This window comes from Platichthys flesus, chromosome 19 (assembly GCF_949316205.1).
Source record: "Platichthys flesus chromosome 19, fPlaFle2.1, whole genome shotgun sequence".
Classification (NCBI taxonomy): Eukaryota; Metazoa; Chordata; class Actinopteri; order Pleuronectiformes; family Pleuronectidae; genus Platichthys; species Platichthys flesus.
Genome location: NC_084963.1, coordinates 12881866 through 12900908, shown reverse-complemented (window position 1 = coordinate 12900908; position 19043 = coordinate 12881866). Strand labels below are relative to the sequence as shown.

Genomic DNA, 19043 nt, shown 5'->3' with positions numbered 1-19043 from the left:
CTCATTTACTATTTGTGAATAATTAAGTAACACAGACTGGGAGAATATATAATATTAACGCATAATATATATAGTAATTTCATTTACAAATTCCACGTTATTATTTCTGACTAATATAAAAGCACTTTAACCTAAATGAAGGCACACTGCGTCTCTCTGCCTATTTAGATTCATGTAACTTATATCATTTAATAACAATTGAAGACTGAAGTTTTTCTTACCTCTTTGAGATGAAAACAATTCACAGATGTTATCCACCAGCTACTTGTTAAGTTAAAGACAGCATCGACACGTTCTTCATTTAAAAAAAAAAAAATCCACTGCATGACCTTACGTAGTCTATTCTTCCCGATATTAAAGACATAAAAAGGTCTTTCCTTCCTTCCTGGAGCGAAGTCCGAACCCGCTCTCCTCCTCTCGGCAGCTAATCAGGAGAAAGAATGTTCCAATGGGGTCTAATGGGTACGGAGAATTTGTTGCTGCAGCAGAACAGAGGCCTTTGTTTTAAGAAGATCACAGTGAAAAGAGGAGTGCTCCAGTTTCGAGTGTGGGAGGATTTACTTGTATGCATGTCCCTTGGTCTATTGAAGTAGACCGTGGATTCATTAATATAAATGAAAAAGATACAAAAAATCACACAAATACTGATAATACCCCCCTTAAAATGACTAGAATTCAACATGTATTGAAATATATTAAACAGCCCTTTATTGTGACCAGGTTTCATGACTATACAGATCTGAAATGACCAAGACCTTGACAACCCAATGATCGAGACAAAACCAGGTCACACAGAACTTTAAGTTAGTCACGCAGTTAGAAGGACGAGGCAGAATCTGGAATCTGACTGATACAAAACTTGGTCTGTTCCTCCTCATGACAGAAAGAGTAAAGCACCATGCTGATAGTTCATGAGCTAAAATATTCCCAGTAACAACAGTGTAGATGCAAACAATTTTTTTAATGACGCCCAATTAAGTATGCGAAAAACATAAAAGGTAAAGCTAATTAAGGGAATCTGGGGGCCATGAGGGGCCTGGTGTGCTTTTACAATGTGCAGTGATGGTTCTGAAAGTCAGAACAACCTGTTCAGATTTATTATAACTTAGAATATTTACCATAAGTCTTGAAGAGATGATTAAACAGAAGGATTGGGAACAGACGGGATAAAATGCACATACAGTACAAAGATTGTGGTCGTAAATGCACAGAAACTGTACACATCAATACACAGAGAGACAGACACACACCCACACACACTCCCACGCACTCTCACCCACGCGCACACACTTTCCATTGGAGTTCTGGTGTCATATGTTCGTGATGACTTTAGAGTGCGTCAGTGCCGTGCTGAGTGCTGAACTCCTGGAAGTCCTCTGGGATGGTGTCTGTGGAAAATGAGACGTCGGGTATCATGAGACGAGCTCAATATCTAACAGCACAGAGAGGCCAAACTAATTTCACTTCACAGTTTCAGGCGTGCTCATGCAACAACGTGATAATATATAATACAGACACTTCCCAGACACAAGTCATAGAGGTCAATTTGGGAAATAATATTATGCTTTATTGTCAAGACTACTGCAGCTCGGCTAGACGCTCCGTGAGGGTCTATATTTACATGGTGCCTGGAACTGAATGCTAATATCAGCAGGATAATATGCTCGAAAGCAATGCTAGCATTCTGCTGTTTAGCACAGAGGTTCACCTAATTAGTTTACCATATTAGAATGCTTACATATATCTGACTAGCACAGCAGTGGCTGAGGGAACTCTTATTCATTTTGTGGGTGATCTTTTTACACATTTAAAGTTTGACCAGATGATAGCGCTGGATGAAAAATTAAAGGATCACCACAATAATTACAACACATCCTGTGAGGAAGATGAATGTTTAAGACAAACCATCTACAAGTTGAGATGTTTAAGTCAGGATGAAAGTTATGGACTGGCCAACATTACTACTCCTGTAGTGACGCCTCAAAAGAGAACAGAAACCTGCCTTGAAAGAGAACGCGAGAGACATAACGACAGATATGATGTTGGGTTTGATGAAGCGTTCTCACCATTGCAGCGGTATTTCAGATTGGACCAGATGATGTTTTCTTGAGAGAAGCAGAACACGCCAAGTCGTCCTCCTCTCATGGTCGTGTCAATCGTCACTCCAGAGTCTGCGACCAGCTCAGTTCCCTCATAAAACCGAGCTCTGAACAAAAGAAACAGAGGATTTTAAATTTTTATGTCTGTTGTTTACTTATTAAAAGCTTTTACACATGTTATGTCAACCATCAAGGGCCAGGACTCAAAAGGGGAGCAACTGTATTGACCATTGACTGTTAATAAAGATGACAGAACGAAAGCTCCCTCAAAAGTGAAGCCAAATAATTTCCCCCTGGTGGCTGGATGCAGTAAAGGTCATAAATCCTGCCTCCTGCCACCAAATTAATACGATATAGAAACAAGGGGTATACAAAAAAAGGTTTCTCATACTCCAAATAAAAGTAGCTCTATGTTCAGAGGGAGGAGTACGGTCTAGAACCGAAAGGGATCAAAGACATGCAAGGTTTATGCCATGAGCACAAGTCAACAGAGTTTGTGTTATTACCCTCACTGCCACAAGGGGGAGGCAAAAGCTTCATACTGCAGGTTGCACCAACTTCATAAAGTGAGTTAATTTGAGCTTCGCATATGATGGTATTGTCTTCACATTAAATGAAGCGTTGTTTCCAGTCTTCATGCAAAGCTTCAAACTGAGCAGACAGATGTGAGAGCGCTGTTCGTCCTACCTGATGTATCCAACCTGGGGGCGGTGCTGCAGGTACCAGCGGTAGGACACCTTGTCCTTCCAGCCGACATTTCTAGGGTCCTTCCACAGTAGACGCACCTGGTCATTTGTGTCTCCCGTGTGCCAGAGCGAGTTCCTTAAGTGCTCCCCGGGGCCCGATCTAGACTTCACCGCCTGGTGAACAGACACATAGAGGTGAGGAGGGATGCGGAGGCAGACAGATGAGACAGAAAAGCAGGAGTGGAGAAAATATGGATATAAATAGTTGGAGCTGGGGGAGTTGTGTCTTTTTTTTGGCTGTGTGCTTTCACCTTGAGTTGGATGCCGGGCTCGGCTACAGCCCTGAAAGGTGTCGCCTGCCAGTAGGTTTGTTCGGTCTGCTTCCACATCACCACGTAGAAGGAGGAGGAATCCTGGTAGCCAAAGATGAAGCCGGCGTAGTCATCGTCAGTCACTGTGTTCACGTGGAACGTCCCCTCAAAGTCCACTCCACTGAAAGCAGTGTAACCTGATAACAGAGAGAAGGATTATCACATTATATATGTTCGGACTGGGATATGTTTTGGAAACATTATGTAATTTTAATGATTGATATTCAACTCAGAGAGGTAATACATCTTACCAACAGCAAGTCCTGGATCACTATTCATGGTCTGAACTATTTCCATTCCCTGGGGGACAGAGACGGACGCTGTTAAGAAGGAATCTTGCACTTTGATGCCATATCATACTGAAATAATTATAAATTATATACGAGATCTATCAAAATGAGATGCATATGTGCTTAACATTTCGTTTTTAGCACAGGGTTTTGGCCACTGGGGGGCAGAATGCTCGAGCAATCCTCAGTCAGTCTCGGCCATCAATCATGATGCGTCTCCCCCGTTTTTATGACATCAAATTTAATAACCCATTAAATAGCTATTCATGTTGCCCATCTTTACATAGAGTCTATGTGATGACTCAGTAAACAGTCACTTATTTACACATCGATCAGTTTTATATCAACATTATAATTACCCTCTTTTGTTTTTTATTCTCCACTCACATCCTGAGATCAATATTTGTCTCTTTAGCAGCTAAATGCTCCACTACGTTCACCAGGTAGACAGCAACTGTGTCGTTCTGCTGTTTGGTGCCGAGCAGGTAGTCTAACAATAGCTCCTTTAAGTTTAAGATAATGCAAGATGTGATTTCGCCTTATACGACCGATAAATTCATTTTAAACAAAGTTTTAACACTGAGTAATCTCACCTGGTTCAAAACTACCCAGTTGGGATCGATCTGGGCGTCACCCTCAGGGTCCAGCACCACTGTCTGATAGGCCCTGAAGTCAGTCAAGGTGACCTCAGCGTTCTCTGGGCAGTTGTCAATCCTGTCGATCACTTTGTCCTGGTCAAAGTCGGACTCACATATGTCTCCAACTCCGTCATCTGAGGCACAAGACGGGGACATTAAACCTCTGAAGCTCTGAGGAAAATGAGATAGTCATTATTTCATGATTGAGGCACAAGAACAGATAGTGCCTTCCATTCAATTTCAAGCAGGATCCCTTTCCATATTGTCACGATGAACAGATTTCAGACAAACTTGACCAAAAATGTCACGGCGGCCTGCTCCAGGGGAACTCGATGTCCTTGCCCAGAAGCTGCAGAGCTACAAGGGCTGAATATAAAACGTCCCAGATAAAAGTTCTGAAGGTCTTTTTCTAAAAGGAATAGTTAAAATGTAACTAAAGACGTTTTTGCAACTGTGCCAGTTTTGATGAACTTTGCATTGAAGCTCGCTCTGGTCCGTACCCTGCTGTGAGTGTGTGTTCAGAATTAGAAACTGCTCTAGTGCATTCGCCATGGAGGAATGTGCAGTGATAGAGTCTCTCCGGCACATAAGGTGGTGCTATGCCAACCTGTTTTTATCTTGTACTATATTAATAGACTGTAGTTGATGGAGTGGATTAGTAAATAGCGGGATTGCAGTCATGATGGACTTTTAAGACACAATGTTCTATTGCTATATCCCTGCACATGAAAAAAGCAAACAAATGAATGCGGGAGTCTGAATACATTATTTCTAAGCTCCAAAACATGAAAACAAATATCTTATATTTTTGACAAATAACACATCTTACAATCTCTTCATCATGTTTAGAGGTACAGAGTGAGAGGAACTGTACATCCTTAGGACACAGCTGGTCATACAGACCTCCTCTTCTTCCTCTCCACATCACAGAGCTCCCTGATAACCAACCAGACATCCCCCTGCAACACTTGATTTCAGTGGGCACTTCTCTATCGCTGGCTTCACAGCCCATTTTTCCCAACATTAAATGTCACAGAATAGACAGGTGGGTGCTGGGGCAAAAAATAAGTGCAATTTTTTCCACAGCAAAATTGCCACTTGATCTGCCCCTAAGGTTGTTTTTGCTTGGGTGTGAAATTGGGGGCCACAGACTGCATGTGTGGGACCTTCAGGGAGAATATGGATGCTGAGATGAAAAGATGAACATTACCTCTGAGCAATCAAAGCTGCGTTTCAGTGGATCTGAATGTTGTGTCACTTCGAGGCGTTTGGACGTGCTGTGTGTTTGAGACTCACTGTTGTCGTCAGTCTGGTCAGGGTTTGGTACCAGCCGACAGTTGTCCGGTCCCGGTGGAATCATGTCCGGGATGCCGTCGTTGTCATCGTCGTCGTCACACTCGTCGCCCAGCCCGTCTTTGTCTGTGTCCAGCTGAGAGCTATTGATCACGAACGGGCAGTTGTCCTTGGTGTCCTGGTGACCGTCGCCATCACTACAGGGGCAGGGACATGATCACAGAATGTGAATGAAAGCTGGAGTATCAGAAGATATCTGATATATGTAAGTTAATAATGTAGAGACTGTGTGTGTGCGTGTGTGTGTGTGTGTGTGTGTACCTGTCTTGGTTTGTGTCGCAGGAGTCTCCGACCAGGTCATTATCAACATCAGACTGAAACAAGAGCAGAGAGTTCATCCAACCATCCAACCTTCATCTATCTATCTATCTATCTATCTATCTATCTATCTATCTATCTATCTATCTATCTATCTATCTATCTATCTATCTATCTATCTATCTATCTATCTATCTATCTATCTATCTATCTATCTATCTATCTATCTATCTATCTATCTATCTATCTACCTACCTATCTATCCATCTATCCATCCATCCATCCATCCATCTATATCAATCTGTCTATATCAATCCGTCCGTCCATTTGACCTGGTTCAGGTTGTATCTATCTGTCTGTCTGTCTGTCTGTCTATCTATCTATCTATCTATCTATCTATCTACCTATCTATCTATCTATCTATCTATCTATCTATCTATCTATCTATCTATCTATCTATCTATCTATCTATCTATCTATCTATCTATCTCAATCTGTCTATCAATCCGTCCGTCCATCTGACCTGGTTTGGGTTGAAGATGTCAGGGCAGCTGTCGCAGGCGTCCCCCACTCCGTCTCCGTCTCGGTCCCGCTGGTCTCTGTTCTGGAGTCTCTGGCAGTTGTCCAGCATGTTTTTCAGGCCTGATTGAAACAGTTAGCGTCATTTTGCATCAAGTCACGTCCGGTCCCTTTTACAGCAGTGGATAAAGATTGTTGTCATGCTACTGTAGCATAAAACCAAGTGACATTATCGTAATTTATTCTGTAGCTCTCGCAACGGGAAAAGGGCGAATGCTTACAAAGTGTTTTCTTTACAACCCATGATAATTTATTGAAGGACATAATATTAATCATTTTTGATAGTTAATCATTTGAGTAAATGTTCCCACCGAAATGCCAAGCATTTGCTTATTTACATTTGCCAGCTGTGGATTTCTTTCTCTTATTTCCCCGTCAACTGAATATAAGAAGCAGCTTGAAGGAAATTAAAGATGCCACTTGGGCTGTTGGAAATTGTGATGGCATTTATTACATCCAAAAATAATGGGAGTGTTTGCCGCTGATCCAAATAAAAATCTGGATCTCGTGAATTTAAGTCTGGTCTCATTAGGGGACGTTGGGCCTTGACTGATGTTTGTGCTCTATTAAATGTCGTTGTTCACTATCTTTTGCTTCTTTATAGACAAATAATCAATTAATAAGGAAAATAATTGACATATTAAATGACAATGCAAAAAATCCTTAGGGACAGCCTAACAAACAAACCATATGTTTAGGTGTTACCAAATATAAAACTGTTCACACTGATACGGTCATGGAATGTTTACTTAATTAATTAAGTCTGATCATTAAAATCAATCTGTCGATGTATTAATGTTGATGTTCTGGGTGATTTTTAGTCAAGTAACTTATAAATATTCATCAGTTCAGTGATTAAATCTATATTTGATCAGTGAACGCATGGAACAACTCGAGACATTATACTCCCATACTAAGCCCGGATACCCGAGTCAATTCACAGCATGTTGTTTGTAAATCCACCACTAGGCCGCGCTGTTGCACCTGCTATGCGGCTGAGCACCCGTTTGAGTTAAGCAGCAGTTTTCTGTTGATCGCAGGGAGGCAGCAGCAGCACCACGTATGCGTAAAGGTCAGGCTGGAGCGATTGGACAGAGGAGAACCTATCTTCTCTCCTGGGGAGGTTTTTCAGGTGTAATCATACTGGTGAATGATCAAAGCTTGTGTTCCCTCTGGGGTCACACTGGGCCTGGCTTTGATTTTTTTTTTTTTTTCATTTTTTTTTCCCACTGCTGTTTCTCAAGGCTCAGATGGCTTACCAGAGCATCCACACCACCACACAGTGATGTATTTATACAATAGGATTTAGGAAGATGGGAATTTCTCTGTCTGCATCAGTGCCTTTAACCAAGGAGCAGTGTTTAGATGAGAAGGCGAGAACAGAGTAATACATTGTAACACTGAGGGCCTTCAGAGATACTTGTTATATAACTGGAGCGTCAGCATTGGTGATGCAATTTCTCCACATACCATCTCCGTCCATGTCTTCATCGCAGGCGTCCCCTTTGCCGTCGCTGTCTGTGTCCCTCTGATCGGGGTTCTCCATCATGCGGCAGTTGTCACATGCGTCACCATGGCTGTCCTTATCGCTGTTTCTCTGGTCCACGTTGGGCTTCAACCAGCAGTTGTCCTGAGACGGACAGGGACACACAACTGTGTGATTCTCACCATCACAGAATGTGTCAGTGAATAATGTTTGTGCACATTTGTGTCCCCGGAAAAATAATGGTTCCACTTGCGTTTTGGGGCAGTTTGTGATTTATGGTGTAAAGTATGTGCCTTGACCGGATGGAAATAGTATTTACTAATGGTCAGACAAAGCAAGCAGTTTGAATGACCGTGGGATTTGCATTTGCCGTATAATAGACAACAATATTGATCAGTTATTAGAGAAATAAATATCAATAGCTGCAGGCAATGTGTGCTACAGTGGCCGTAAAGGGGCCACAATTTACACAGAGGGGCCAATTATCCGTCCAACATCTATGCAGAACTGCTGATACAGTTAGGTGCATGTTTAAGTAAATCAATGTTTACTGTTAGCGCTATACCTTTAATTCAAAACCACACATCATTAAATATGATTTGAAATTTCTTGCTTTTTCAAGAACATTGTGTACTTCAGAATATATAAGATCTTGCCAATTTGCCATTTGTATTGCTAGAAAGTGACTGAAAAAAAACACTAGTGACAGGAAAGAGGCACTTCAGGGGCCAATCGGATTTCAGCTGAGGCCAGAGCCCCCCTGGCTCCCCCCTGATGTGCTCCCATGAGCGTGACATTTCCACCAACCTGTTCGTTTGGAATACCATCACCATCTGCATCATCATCACAGGCGTCTCCATGGCTGTCCCGGTCAGCGTCTTCTTGACCAGAGTTAGGGATGTACATACAGTTATCCTGTGGAGAGACGTTACAGGGAGAGAATGAAATGAAGAGCCCTCAGTCGTGACTAAGATGCATTTGCTGAAAATCTGCTCTGCATGTACCTTTCTGCAGCTTGAATCCTTGCATTTGAGTTTCTCATCTGGGTATCCATCAATGTCAGTGTCCTTCCCGCACAGGTACCCGTTACCTGCCCAGCCAATTCCACACTGACAAGACAAATTAAACTCCTCAGGAAATCAGGCAGCAGCACATGTATATATCGAGTGTGGGTGTGTACAGGAAGCACATCAGAGTGTGTTAGCGGGTGTGAAATCCTACCAGACAGGAGACAGACCCGTCCCTTTCTACGCTGCACTGGGCATTGACATCGCAGGGGTTGGTCAGGCTGTTGCCGCAGCTGACCTCCGGCTTGCAGCCTTTCTGCTGGTCTCCGGTGAAGCCCGTCTTGCAGGTGCCGCACTGATAGGAGCCCTGTGTGGGGATGAGCACAGTGACGTACGAGCTCCTTTCAGAAAAGTCACACAATTGAAATAATCGTCCCAGCGTTTTGCAGAATCCTTACCACGGAGTTGTGACAGATTGAGTTTGAGGTGCAGCCTCCGTTGTTCGGCCCTTTGCATTCATCAATGTCGTCACACACCTGAATTATGCAATATGAGAAAGATGTCACATCCAAAGGTCTGTTTACATGACAATTTATGTAATAATTACAGCATAAAATACACAAAAGCGTCCATACTGCCCACAAGCTTTATTAGCAGACCTCAGACCTTTTATATATTTTGGACATACGGGGCATTATAAACATAGATTTAAGATCCACCTAGAAATACATTGCACTTTGTTTTTTAAACTACCTGGCTCATAATACTTAATTAGCCAACACATTACAGCCCCCATACCTACTTTGCAGTTACTTTAACAAGGAATCACTTTATTTAACATCCCATAAACCCCAGATTTACATTGTGATGAGGTTCCCCCCACGTTGTCAGTGCTTTGATCTGATGGTGGTGCACTGTTACTATGTAGGGCATGTCTTCAGAGGGAAAGCTTTGAAAGAAAAGTTGGTAAAACATCTAGAAAGCTGACATGACACCTCATTGGGTTAATGCATTGCTCACAACACTACTTTTTATATAATTTGTTCAAAAATCGAATATGAAACATGTATTTTGCAATAATAGTTTATTATCTGAGGAAAGAAGCAGTCCGATAACACTAGATTTCATTGTCTGATGGGTCATCACATGATCCAAAATAATACACTATTTTATTTTATTTTACAAAAAAAACACAGTATTAAATATTTGAAAGCTTTACATTTATAACAGTGTTCTAGGCTTAACGTGATCGTTTCTTCCTCAGAAGCAATGCAATATATTTTAGTCCCCTATCCACATAAAAATACGATTTGCTCATTGTCACTTCATTTGGATGTTTGACCTTCACTGTAGGATAATGTATGTGCACTGTTTGACGCCAGACGCCAGTTCTCACATTCATCTGCTGAGAGGAGAAGATTCTCTGTGAACAACTACTTTGAATCCTCCACTGCACAAACACTGACATTGGACTTTTCAGTAACATTGGAAAGTGTTTATGGAAATGTAAGAAGTATTTGCATTTGTCACAGATTCTTGATTTTTCAATGAGGGAGCAGGAGAAGATATAATAATACGATTTTAACAAGTAAATGGATTTTTTTTTCTGTGAAATTCGTATTTTTTCATATTTTAAATATATGTCTGGAAGGTGTCTTTACTATTAATGTACTGGAGGGTGTCTTTACTAATAAGAGTCTACTCATGACAAGATCATACTTTAGAAACACGGTAAATTATACCATAACTAATATAATCTTAATATCATCATTCCCTTGCTTTTGCCATTTTACCTGCTCGGTTTCCCAGTAACAATTTATTACACCCCATCATTTTTTTAACAGCTACTTGTTAATAAAAAAAGCAAAAACTAATGTGGTGTATAACTCACTTAAACACAAGTGTTACTACACTCACAAATGTATCCTGATAAACCTGGAATACAGTATTTAGTTGATATTACATATGTTCTTATTAATCATATTAAATAATTACACAATAACCCTAACCCTGTATTCTCTCTACAATAAGCCTTGGTTTTCTATGTTATCTTTGATGAATACTGTAATTTGCATACATCTTTTTTTCATTCTGTTCTGATTGTGTGTGTGTGTGTGTGTGTGTGTGTGTGTTTGTCCTCATAACTCTATTCACTCCTTTACCTGTTTGTTGGTCTGAGCGTACACAACCCCCACACCCTCCACAGGCAGGCCAGTGAAGCCCAGCGGACAGGCGTCGCAGCGGAAGCCCGGGGCGGTGTTGACGCACTTCACGCCGGGATAGCAGGGGTTAAACTGGCACTGTGGGAAGGAGGACATGAGCTCTGTTCAAGCTGAAAAATGTATGTGGCTCTCACAGGACGTCCCCCCCTCCCAAAAGCTTTTAAGTCTGATGACACTTTTGCACATGCAAAAAAGGGATACTGAAAAGGCCGTTCCCTAGAAAAGAGGTCAGTGAAAAGACAGACAGGCAAACTATCACATCCTTATGAGGACCTCTGTCTGCAGGAGTAAAGCCTGAAACATGCTTCTGCGTTTTCACGGGCCCGTAAGCGCAAAAGCCCTTCCGGGTCCCTAACGTGCTTATGTATCCCTCCTTACGTGCTGACGGGTGTCGACCCCCTTTTCTAAAATTTACGGCAAACCTCCGCAAGCTCACTCAGCCCGCAAGGCTGTGATTGGTCTGCTCTACATCCCTTCTGGAGCTGCATTTCCGGTTTCATGCCCCATAATACCGGCAGAAATCACGGAAGATTTAGAAGAACGAATATTGACCAAATAGAAGAGCACTTGGCAGAAGATATCCGATAGTATGATCACTTGTATAACCTGTCACTGACTGGCGGATTTGTCCGCCAGAAAAAGGCTACGAGGAGCCGCAGTGGCTATGTAAATAAACAATCGACGAAGAAGAAAGAAGGCGTCTCTAAGGTCGTCTTCGACAAAAAGCATTACTCCGCCTAGTGTTCTGGCGCGGAATTGCTTTGTAAGACGCGCAACGGTTGGGGAAGCATGAATGAAAACGAGTCTTGCGCCACAGCGGCGTGAAAAGACGCAGACGCAGTCGCAGAAGCATGTTTCAGGCTTAATACTTAACTTTCACAAAGTTACCAAACTTTTACCTTCACCTGCAGCTGAGGTCTACAAACCCCATGACACCGTTTTGCATCTCATGATCTCATTGCCACATTCTTTGTCTAACTCCCCCAAAAAGTAGCAAAGTTACTTTGTAAACTTCTTCTACTTCTACTTCTACTTCTTGAAACCTCGAAATCTCAGTTCTGAATTATTCTAATCGTCCAGACCCTAGACCCCAATTTGGAGGCTCATAGTTCCATGGAGTATCACCAGATAATGCTCTGGAGTGTACACTAAGACCATCTATTATGGGGCAACATGTTGACCTGCAGAGGCATGTTACCATATATTGGGATTGCAGTTCCCAGATCAAATCCTGTATTGAATGTTATTCCAACTCTCTACTGTCTCATTTACTATCGCCTCTCTCGTAGGACTTTTTTGGATAGGAAGTCTGAAAAATACTAACATGTGCTGAAGGCCCAGTTTCTTGCTTTGTTTCTTGAGTTTATGCGTCATCATTTTGTCAACACTGCAATATCTCATAGCTCACAGCCGCCTCAGGGGAGTCGATGCTGAATTTTACAGTTAAGGAGAAGAAACACACAATGAGCTTTACCTCGTTCACATCGTCACAGTTGTAACCGTCCCCGGTGTACCCATCGGGACAGGGTCCGCACTCCACACCTTCCGCTGTCTCTATACACATATCGTCTCGGAAACAGACACCTGGGGCACACTTTGGTTTCACCACCTCAGTTCCACCCAAGCCTTTAAATCAACAGAGGACATTTTTCTGTATTATTGTCTGCAGTTCTAGTTTGTTGACTCTCCAGAAGTAGCCATGAAGCATCATATTTACTGGTGAGAGACATGGCAGGTTTTTGGAGATGAACTTACCGCAGGCCTGACACTCTGAGATGGTGTTTCTGAGAAATGAGGTTTCCTTGACCTACAAAAGTTCAGCCATAAACAGATGTTTATATTCAGCTGGCAGAGAGATCAGAGGTGAGGTAGCAGGAATTACGTGGGACCCATAGGAACTGTAAAAGGATATTTACCTGCTGAATGAGGACGTCTTTCAGCTCACTTACCACCTTGGTCAGCTCCAGCATTTGATTTGACAGCTGCTTGGTGTTGACCCCTAAAAGACAGGGACTGTTATTTTGTCTGACTGGAGCAGAGGAGCCTGTTCTCAACTGGCTGTCGTGGTCCTACCACTGTGATCGTTTTCCGGGGATCATTTGTCCCTTTGGAAGTTTACCTCCACACATGGACTCTTACCCAGAGTTTGAACAGAGTCCCTTTGTTGGAAATGGCAGTCTTGTAATGAAGCGACATTCTCAAAAGTGTCTCCAACCACCAGCTTGAGCTCATCTACGCTCTCCTGTTCAAATAAAACAAGTAAAAGTTGACAGTTCAGCCATTTGAAAACCTGCAGATTCAATACTGAAACGTTGTTGAATGGAAATGCTGAATGTGATGCGTCACCTGGTCTCGGGTTTGCATGGTCTTTAGCTCCACCGTGCCATAGCCTGCTGGCAAACCCTGGAAGGCAGCGGGTAGATCCCTGATTGTCTCCACCAGCCTGCAGTCCAGATGCAGCTCCAGCCCTCCTGGCCCTTGCTGCTGCATCCCTTTCAGGTGGAACAACAGTCGGTGTTGTTGGCCGTCCGCCAGCACCAGGTTGTTGAAGGTGACTGAGCTCATCCTTTTGTCGGTCCGCAGGTAGCGTAACACAGCTGTGATGGGGACAAAGCAGGGGGCGTGGAGAAGAGATAGAAAGGAGAACGAGTTTAGGCTGCATTTAAATCGTAATTCCTTTAAATTACAACAAGTTTCAAATGTTAACAGCTTTACTTCCTAGGTGATCTGGTGGAAAGTCAGGAGTTTAAAAAAAAACTTTTTAACATGGTTTAATTGTTGCTGTCAAATGTGGCCACCAAAAAATAAAATCAAAGAATGACATTCTCTTCCCTTTTATCTCTATTTTGGTCTCCTCCCTATAATGAGGGAAATATTATTTTGTCTCTTGGGAATTTTTTTTTTAAACAAGGCTGATGATCCCGGTGAGACTGAACCAAAACAGAAACGTTGAAACACCCTGCAGAGCTATGGGGGAACTGCGGAACCTTCTTCTTATATTCTCTGTGGGTTCATCACTACATGACCCCATTCACATAAGCCAACCCCCAGCGCAGCTTTAAAAGTTTTAGTTGCAGCTTCTTGAAGCCTCTTTGATTCTCTCCTACCTCTGTTGAGCTTCCCCATCACGGTGAACTCAAAGTACTTGCTGTTGTCCCTTGGGTTGTACAGGCCGAACACGGTGGTGCCGGTCTTGGGTTGCAGCTTGAAGGTGGCCAGGATGAAAGCCTCGTTCACACCTTGCTCGGCCAGACCCCCCTGCAGCAGGTCTGGCAGGCAATCAGGCGAGGTGAGCAGATCATAGACTGTTGATGGGGATGGGGAAGGAGACAAGCGGTAAAGCACATGAGTAATGGATGATGAGATATGAATATTTACATCCTGCATCCGCAGAGTAAACACATCCTGAGTCAACAAGAAGATGATGATGTTGATCCAGTTCTTGTTGCTCTTATGAGACGCAGTGGCAATCAGTCAGAGCAAACTTGGCAGACGGAGTTAGCTCAAAGAAATCAGAGGGAGGAGGACTTCAGAGTAAATCTAAGCTATGTAGTATGACTTTTAGTTGTATAGTTTCTTTACTTCTCTTGTATGTTCATGGTCATAAAAACAAATGTGAATCTTCAGCCACTATTCATTCATTGTGCTCACTGAAAGAGTCCTGATGGATTTTAGACATATCCACTGGCTACTTAGCAGGAGTGAAATGCCAGAAAAACGCTGTACACTTGCGCTCATGTTTATAGGCCTCCTTTAATAAAGTAGCTTGGGAGCTGGGCAGGCCATGAGAGGATGGGCAGTGAATCGTTAGTCCCACCATCTGCACACATCATGAATACACAAGTACCCGGAAAAGCAGTCTGAGAGGCCCTCTGTCGCGAGGGAACAAAATTGCTCCCAAATGCTCCCGCAGATTGGCCGTTGTCAGCCAAGAGCGTGAAGCATGATCTGCAGATGAGAGCCCTTCCTCCTTCTTCTACCTCCTTTTCTCTCTCTCTCTTTACCCGAGGTCCCTTGTGTGTTTCGGTGTATTTCACCACAACACGGGGGTTTTAAAAATGCGCGCAGTAAAATGTGACTAAGCTGGCGAAAATGTCCTCTCGGCCGGCGCTGTCAACATCGCTTTCGCCAAAAACTGGATGAGTGTTTTTTGCATTCACAAGAGCCAAGATCACCTGGTAAGTACTGCACAAACAGATGGATCTGTTTTTCACACAATGTGACTTATTGCTCCATTGAATTGGCTTCGGTCCAAAAATGAACAAAACAAGGGAACAAATGAAAATCATTCCACTCGTCACATTTTAAAGAGTAAAGCCTGGTTCATACTCCTGTGTGGGATTGACAAAGAGGCTGCACTATTGCTAATCAGCATGGGGGGATTGGAGTTGATGTCTTTATCACCACTGCCGATAAAAATCAATCTGACGTGTCCCAGGTCATACGTTTTATTCACGTTAGGCCGCAAACAGCAATGAATAATCCTGATATATTACGAGCAACCAATACAAACAGTGGAAAGGAAATAACTGCCGACTGGCAAACAGACTAGCAGTGTGTTTTTCCCTTCTTGTGCATTGTTTGTGGACAAAACCATGAGTAAAGTATTTCATGCTATTAAAAGCCGAACAAAATGGGACGTCCTTCACCTTGAACAAAATTGGCGATTTTTCTTGGTTTGAACATTTTGGATAGTGTTAGTTCCACAAGTCAACAAAATATATAACACAGCCCTTGTCGTGTTTATACATTTTAATGAAGAACTGCTACATATTTAACTTCTGATCTAGTTCAGCAACTATCTCTGCGGGCTTCGGATAAATGCTGGCTTTGTTAACTATTATTGCAAGCTCGCTCCAATCCCCAAAGTTTCCATAAAAGCATTTGATGGTGTTAAGAGTCAACGCCAAGCCATTAGTCTGCGGTGGAGCTTCCATGTCACTGTGTGTGTGTACTTCAAAATGTGGTGAATGAGTGGATCCTGTTGGAGCTGGACCTAATAAATGATGAACAACAGTAACTTTTATCAAAAACTTGTATGTGACGCAACGAACTAAGCCAGAGATGGATGACTCTTCTGTGCTTGTCTGGCCACTGGACGAAACGTGCTGCCAAGCCGACCAATCACAGTTGTTGCAGTATGTGTTGCCATGACGTGTAGTACAGTGTAGTGTGTAGGGTTGTGTCAAGCTAGGGCATAGTGTAAACCAGCTACACCCTCCACACAGTTAATTCCTTAGATTGTATATGACAAGATAGCTTTCTAAAAGTGAGAACAATGTATCTTGATCGCACCCTAGTGGCTGGTTTCAGTACAGGTCATGAATCCTGCGTTCTCCATATCAGCAGATCATCATTGTCTTTTCATTTAGTTCTTATCGCTATTTTGTATATGGGATATGTGGCTTCATTTCTATAGTGGGGAGGAAGTGGAGACATGTGGTCCGTCCTTAAATACAGTCTATGGTAAATCAATGACAATTTTATCAATTCACCTACTCTAACATTGGCTCAGGAGGAGTAGCGGGTGGTTCGAGCCCAGATCCTCTAGTCTTCATATCCAAAGTGTGTGAACCATAGACTGTATGGTCTGAACCCCAAATTGCCCCTGATGTTGCCCCTGTCCCATGGGTGTTTGCATGAGGGTGTGTAAGAATTTAGTGTAGTCAATGACATTACATAGACACACACACTTTGATATAAAACACACAGTCCTGCTGTTCATAAGTCTTCTGGACAGAGGCCTTTGTGGGAGTCGGGTTGTTTTACACCACAGATCCTGAGAGAGTGCCTCATTTTCACCCCCTGATTAACCTCCGATTTCAAGCTTCATAAAACTAACTGCTGGAAGCCATAAAGTAATCCAGTCTTGCCCTCTCCTTAACACCAGCAGTATAAATCAGTTACGGTTATAGATTACTCCAAAGTGTGCAAATGGTTGGAATTTTTCAGCGTTTCATCCTATAACAGAGGGTTTGTATGTGGAACACTCTGATTTATCGCAGGTTCCTGTTTGGAGAGATACCGTGTCGGCCATTACCGGTGTTGAGGGAATGACATCATCAACATCAGCAAGTTGTTAACATAAACAGTGAAGTCACATTTTTTGCAATAGCCATTAGTAACGTAGCTAAAAGGAACAGGGGATCCAATTTGTTTCTTGATGAGAAATAATGTAATAATAATCATGTTGTGCTCTCAGATGCATTCTTTGTGTCATGTCTTTGGAAGACTGGAAGTTCAATATTAACTCTTGAGCTGCCTAGTGCCTCAAAATGAAATCTGCTGCAGCCGATAAACAACACTGTGCGTGCTCTCAGAGCAAGAGTGAAGTTGCAGCTAAAGAACAAGATACAACTCGCTGTAAAGCCAAAGAGAGCTCTGGATTCAGGTGATAATCCTCTGTTGCTCCACCAAGTGATCCCTCTCGTATTGTCACATTGTGTTTACGCTGTTATTTGATATCGTGAAAACATCAATTATGGCCTCTTTAAAGATACACTCTGTCCCTGTCTCTGTGCCCGGCTTCCCCCGCAGCTCTAAATTGGCTTCACTCCGCGGTGAATTCCAGTCATGCAGACAAGAAGTAATTTCCCAGCGAAATTGATAGATGATGAACGCCATTAATCCGGACCTGCTTCTCGCAAAACATCAGGTAGCTATTGCCGAAAAGATCGTAGGGATTAATGGTGCACGAGAGGCATGCCAATTGTCAACCGGGGGGGTTAGAGAGCAGCTGATAACCTATAAACACCAATATTTCTACATGCCTGCTGCAGCTCCACTCTGTTTGTGTGTGTGTGACCTTGAACAAGTTTCTGTGCAGATGCGGGTGTGGGTGTTTGTGTGAGAGAGAGAGAGAGAGAGAGAGAGAGAGAGAGAGAGAGAGAGAGACTATGTGACTTGAAGTTCAATATTGCACCCAGATCATCTCTGATTATTCCCATGTGTGTGACCCAGCTGAGGACTTTGAATTGGATTAATACAAAGCAGAGAGCCGAACCTCCTGAGCTGCAGGAATCAAGCAGCTGCATATAGAAATAAAAAAGCAGGGTGACTTTCCTTCAGCAGAATGACGGTGGCTTTAAAAGTCTTTAGTCTTGTAAAAGAAAAGGAAAAACTAACCGACAGAGATATTTAGCATTTTATTTGTACCCTAGAGACTGTCCCGCACCGGGGCTAATCCTTTGTGTTTTTTGGATCTGCGTTTCATATTCTCTTTCACAGTGTCTGCTTTATCCATTATGCATTTCGAGTGGTAAAATACACAGTGCTGCTGCCATTAAATCTCTTTTGACACACACTGAAAATGAAGGATTGCATCACAGACAGGATTGAAAAAAAATCCTGAGAGTAAAAGAAAAAGGGATTTGTATATCTTCCTCTGCATCACTTCACCACAATCAATCTGACACAATTTGTAAAAGTTGTCATCATATTTACACAACTTCTATAAAAAGCTAATTAAAGCACTTTAAACATCACTTACCTAGAGCCTGGGCTTCCACATGTGAGCCCAGTTGGAGCAACAGCTGCGAGGCCAGAACCAGGGCCGCCAACAAACCCATTTTGTCCCTTCAACTGGTCCCAGATCCGCAGCTTCCCTCCAGTGACTTATCTGAACGTGACACAGTGACAGTTTCCTGTATGTCTGCGTCTGCCCTGAGTGGTGCGCCTGTGTCCCTTCTTTTTGATTTAGCAGCAAGGCGAGACCGTCATGTTAAGCTTAGAGGCTTCTGACAGTTTGTGTGTGTGTGTTGTGTGTGCATATGTGTCTGAATTGAGTGTGTGGATGTGGAGAGAAGACTGCAGGAGTCTTACTGAGGGAGGAGCATCGGGGCCAGAACCTGCTTTTAAAACCTTCCTCAGATGGCCCCATGTGGAGAAGGAGTGACCTGGGGGAAACTCTACTGCATTGGCTCCTACCGGCTGCTGCCAGTTCCCACAGGCTCTTACACAAATGTGCTGCACATGAGCAGCTTCACATCCATGGAAGAAACCCACGTCTGGCCGATGAAATCATGTTTCGACCCAAACTGGAAACATTTTTGTCT

The 19043-nt window shown here is 42.9% G+C and overlaps 1 protein-coding gene across 1 annotated transcript; it reads right to left on the bottom strand.

The window, feature by feature from the left end:
* Positions 1 to 685: 685 nt before the first annotated feature.
* Positions 686 to 18800, bottom strand: thbs4b (thrombospondin 4b). Its single transcript, XM_062413268.1, has 22 exons — positions 18479 to 18800; positions 14097 to 14294; positions 13336 to 13586; positions 13129 to 13231; positions 12906 to 12988; positions 12745 to 12796; positions 12464 to 12615; positions 10930 to 11067; positions 9226 to 9303; positions 8982 to 9134; positions 8765 to 8869; positions 8568 to 8675; positions 7745 to 7904; positions 6219 to 6337; positions 5699 to 5751; positions 5381 to 5574; positions 4040 to 4218; positions 3408 to 3456; positions 3097 to 3293; positions 2787 to 2959; positions 2067 to 2206; positions 686 to 1388 (listed from the first exon to the last, which is right to left on the bottom strand). The coding sequence occupies exons 1-22, from the start codon at positions 18555 to 18557 to the stop codon at positions 1330 to 1332; spliced, it is 2823 nt and encodes a 940-aa protein (XP_062269252.1). The 5' UTR covers positions 18558 to 18800; the 3' UTR covers positions 686 to 1329.
* Between the last annotated feature and the right edge of the window lie 243 nt (positions 18801 to 19043).

What these genes read in the sequence shown, in the direction of transcription:
- thbs4b (XM_062413268.1), bottom strand. Translation starts at nt 18,557, where the DNA reads ATGGGTTTGTTGGCGGCCCTGGTTCTGGCCTCGCAGCTGTTGCTCCAA. An exon ending in ACGCTCAGACCAACAAACAG is followed by an intron (nt 9,304 to 10,929) that starts GTAAAGGAGTGA and finishes TGCATAATTCAG; the next exon opens with GTGTGTGACGACATTGATGA. An exon ending in ACGGGTCTGTCTCCTGTCTG is followed by an intron (nt 8,870 to 8,981) that starts GTAGGATTTCAC and finishes TTGTCTTGTCAG; the next exon opens with TGTGGAATTGGCTGGGCAGG.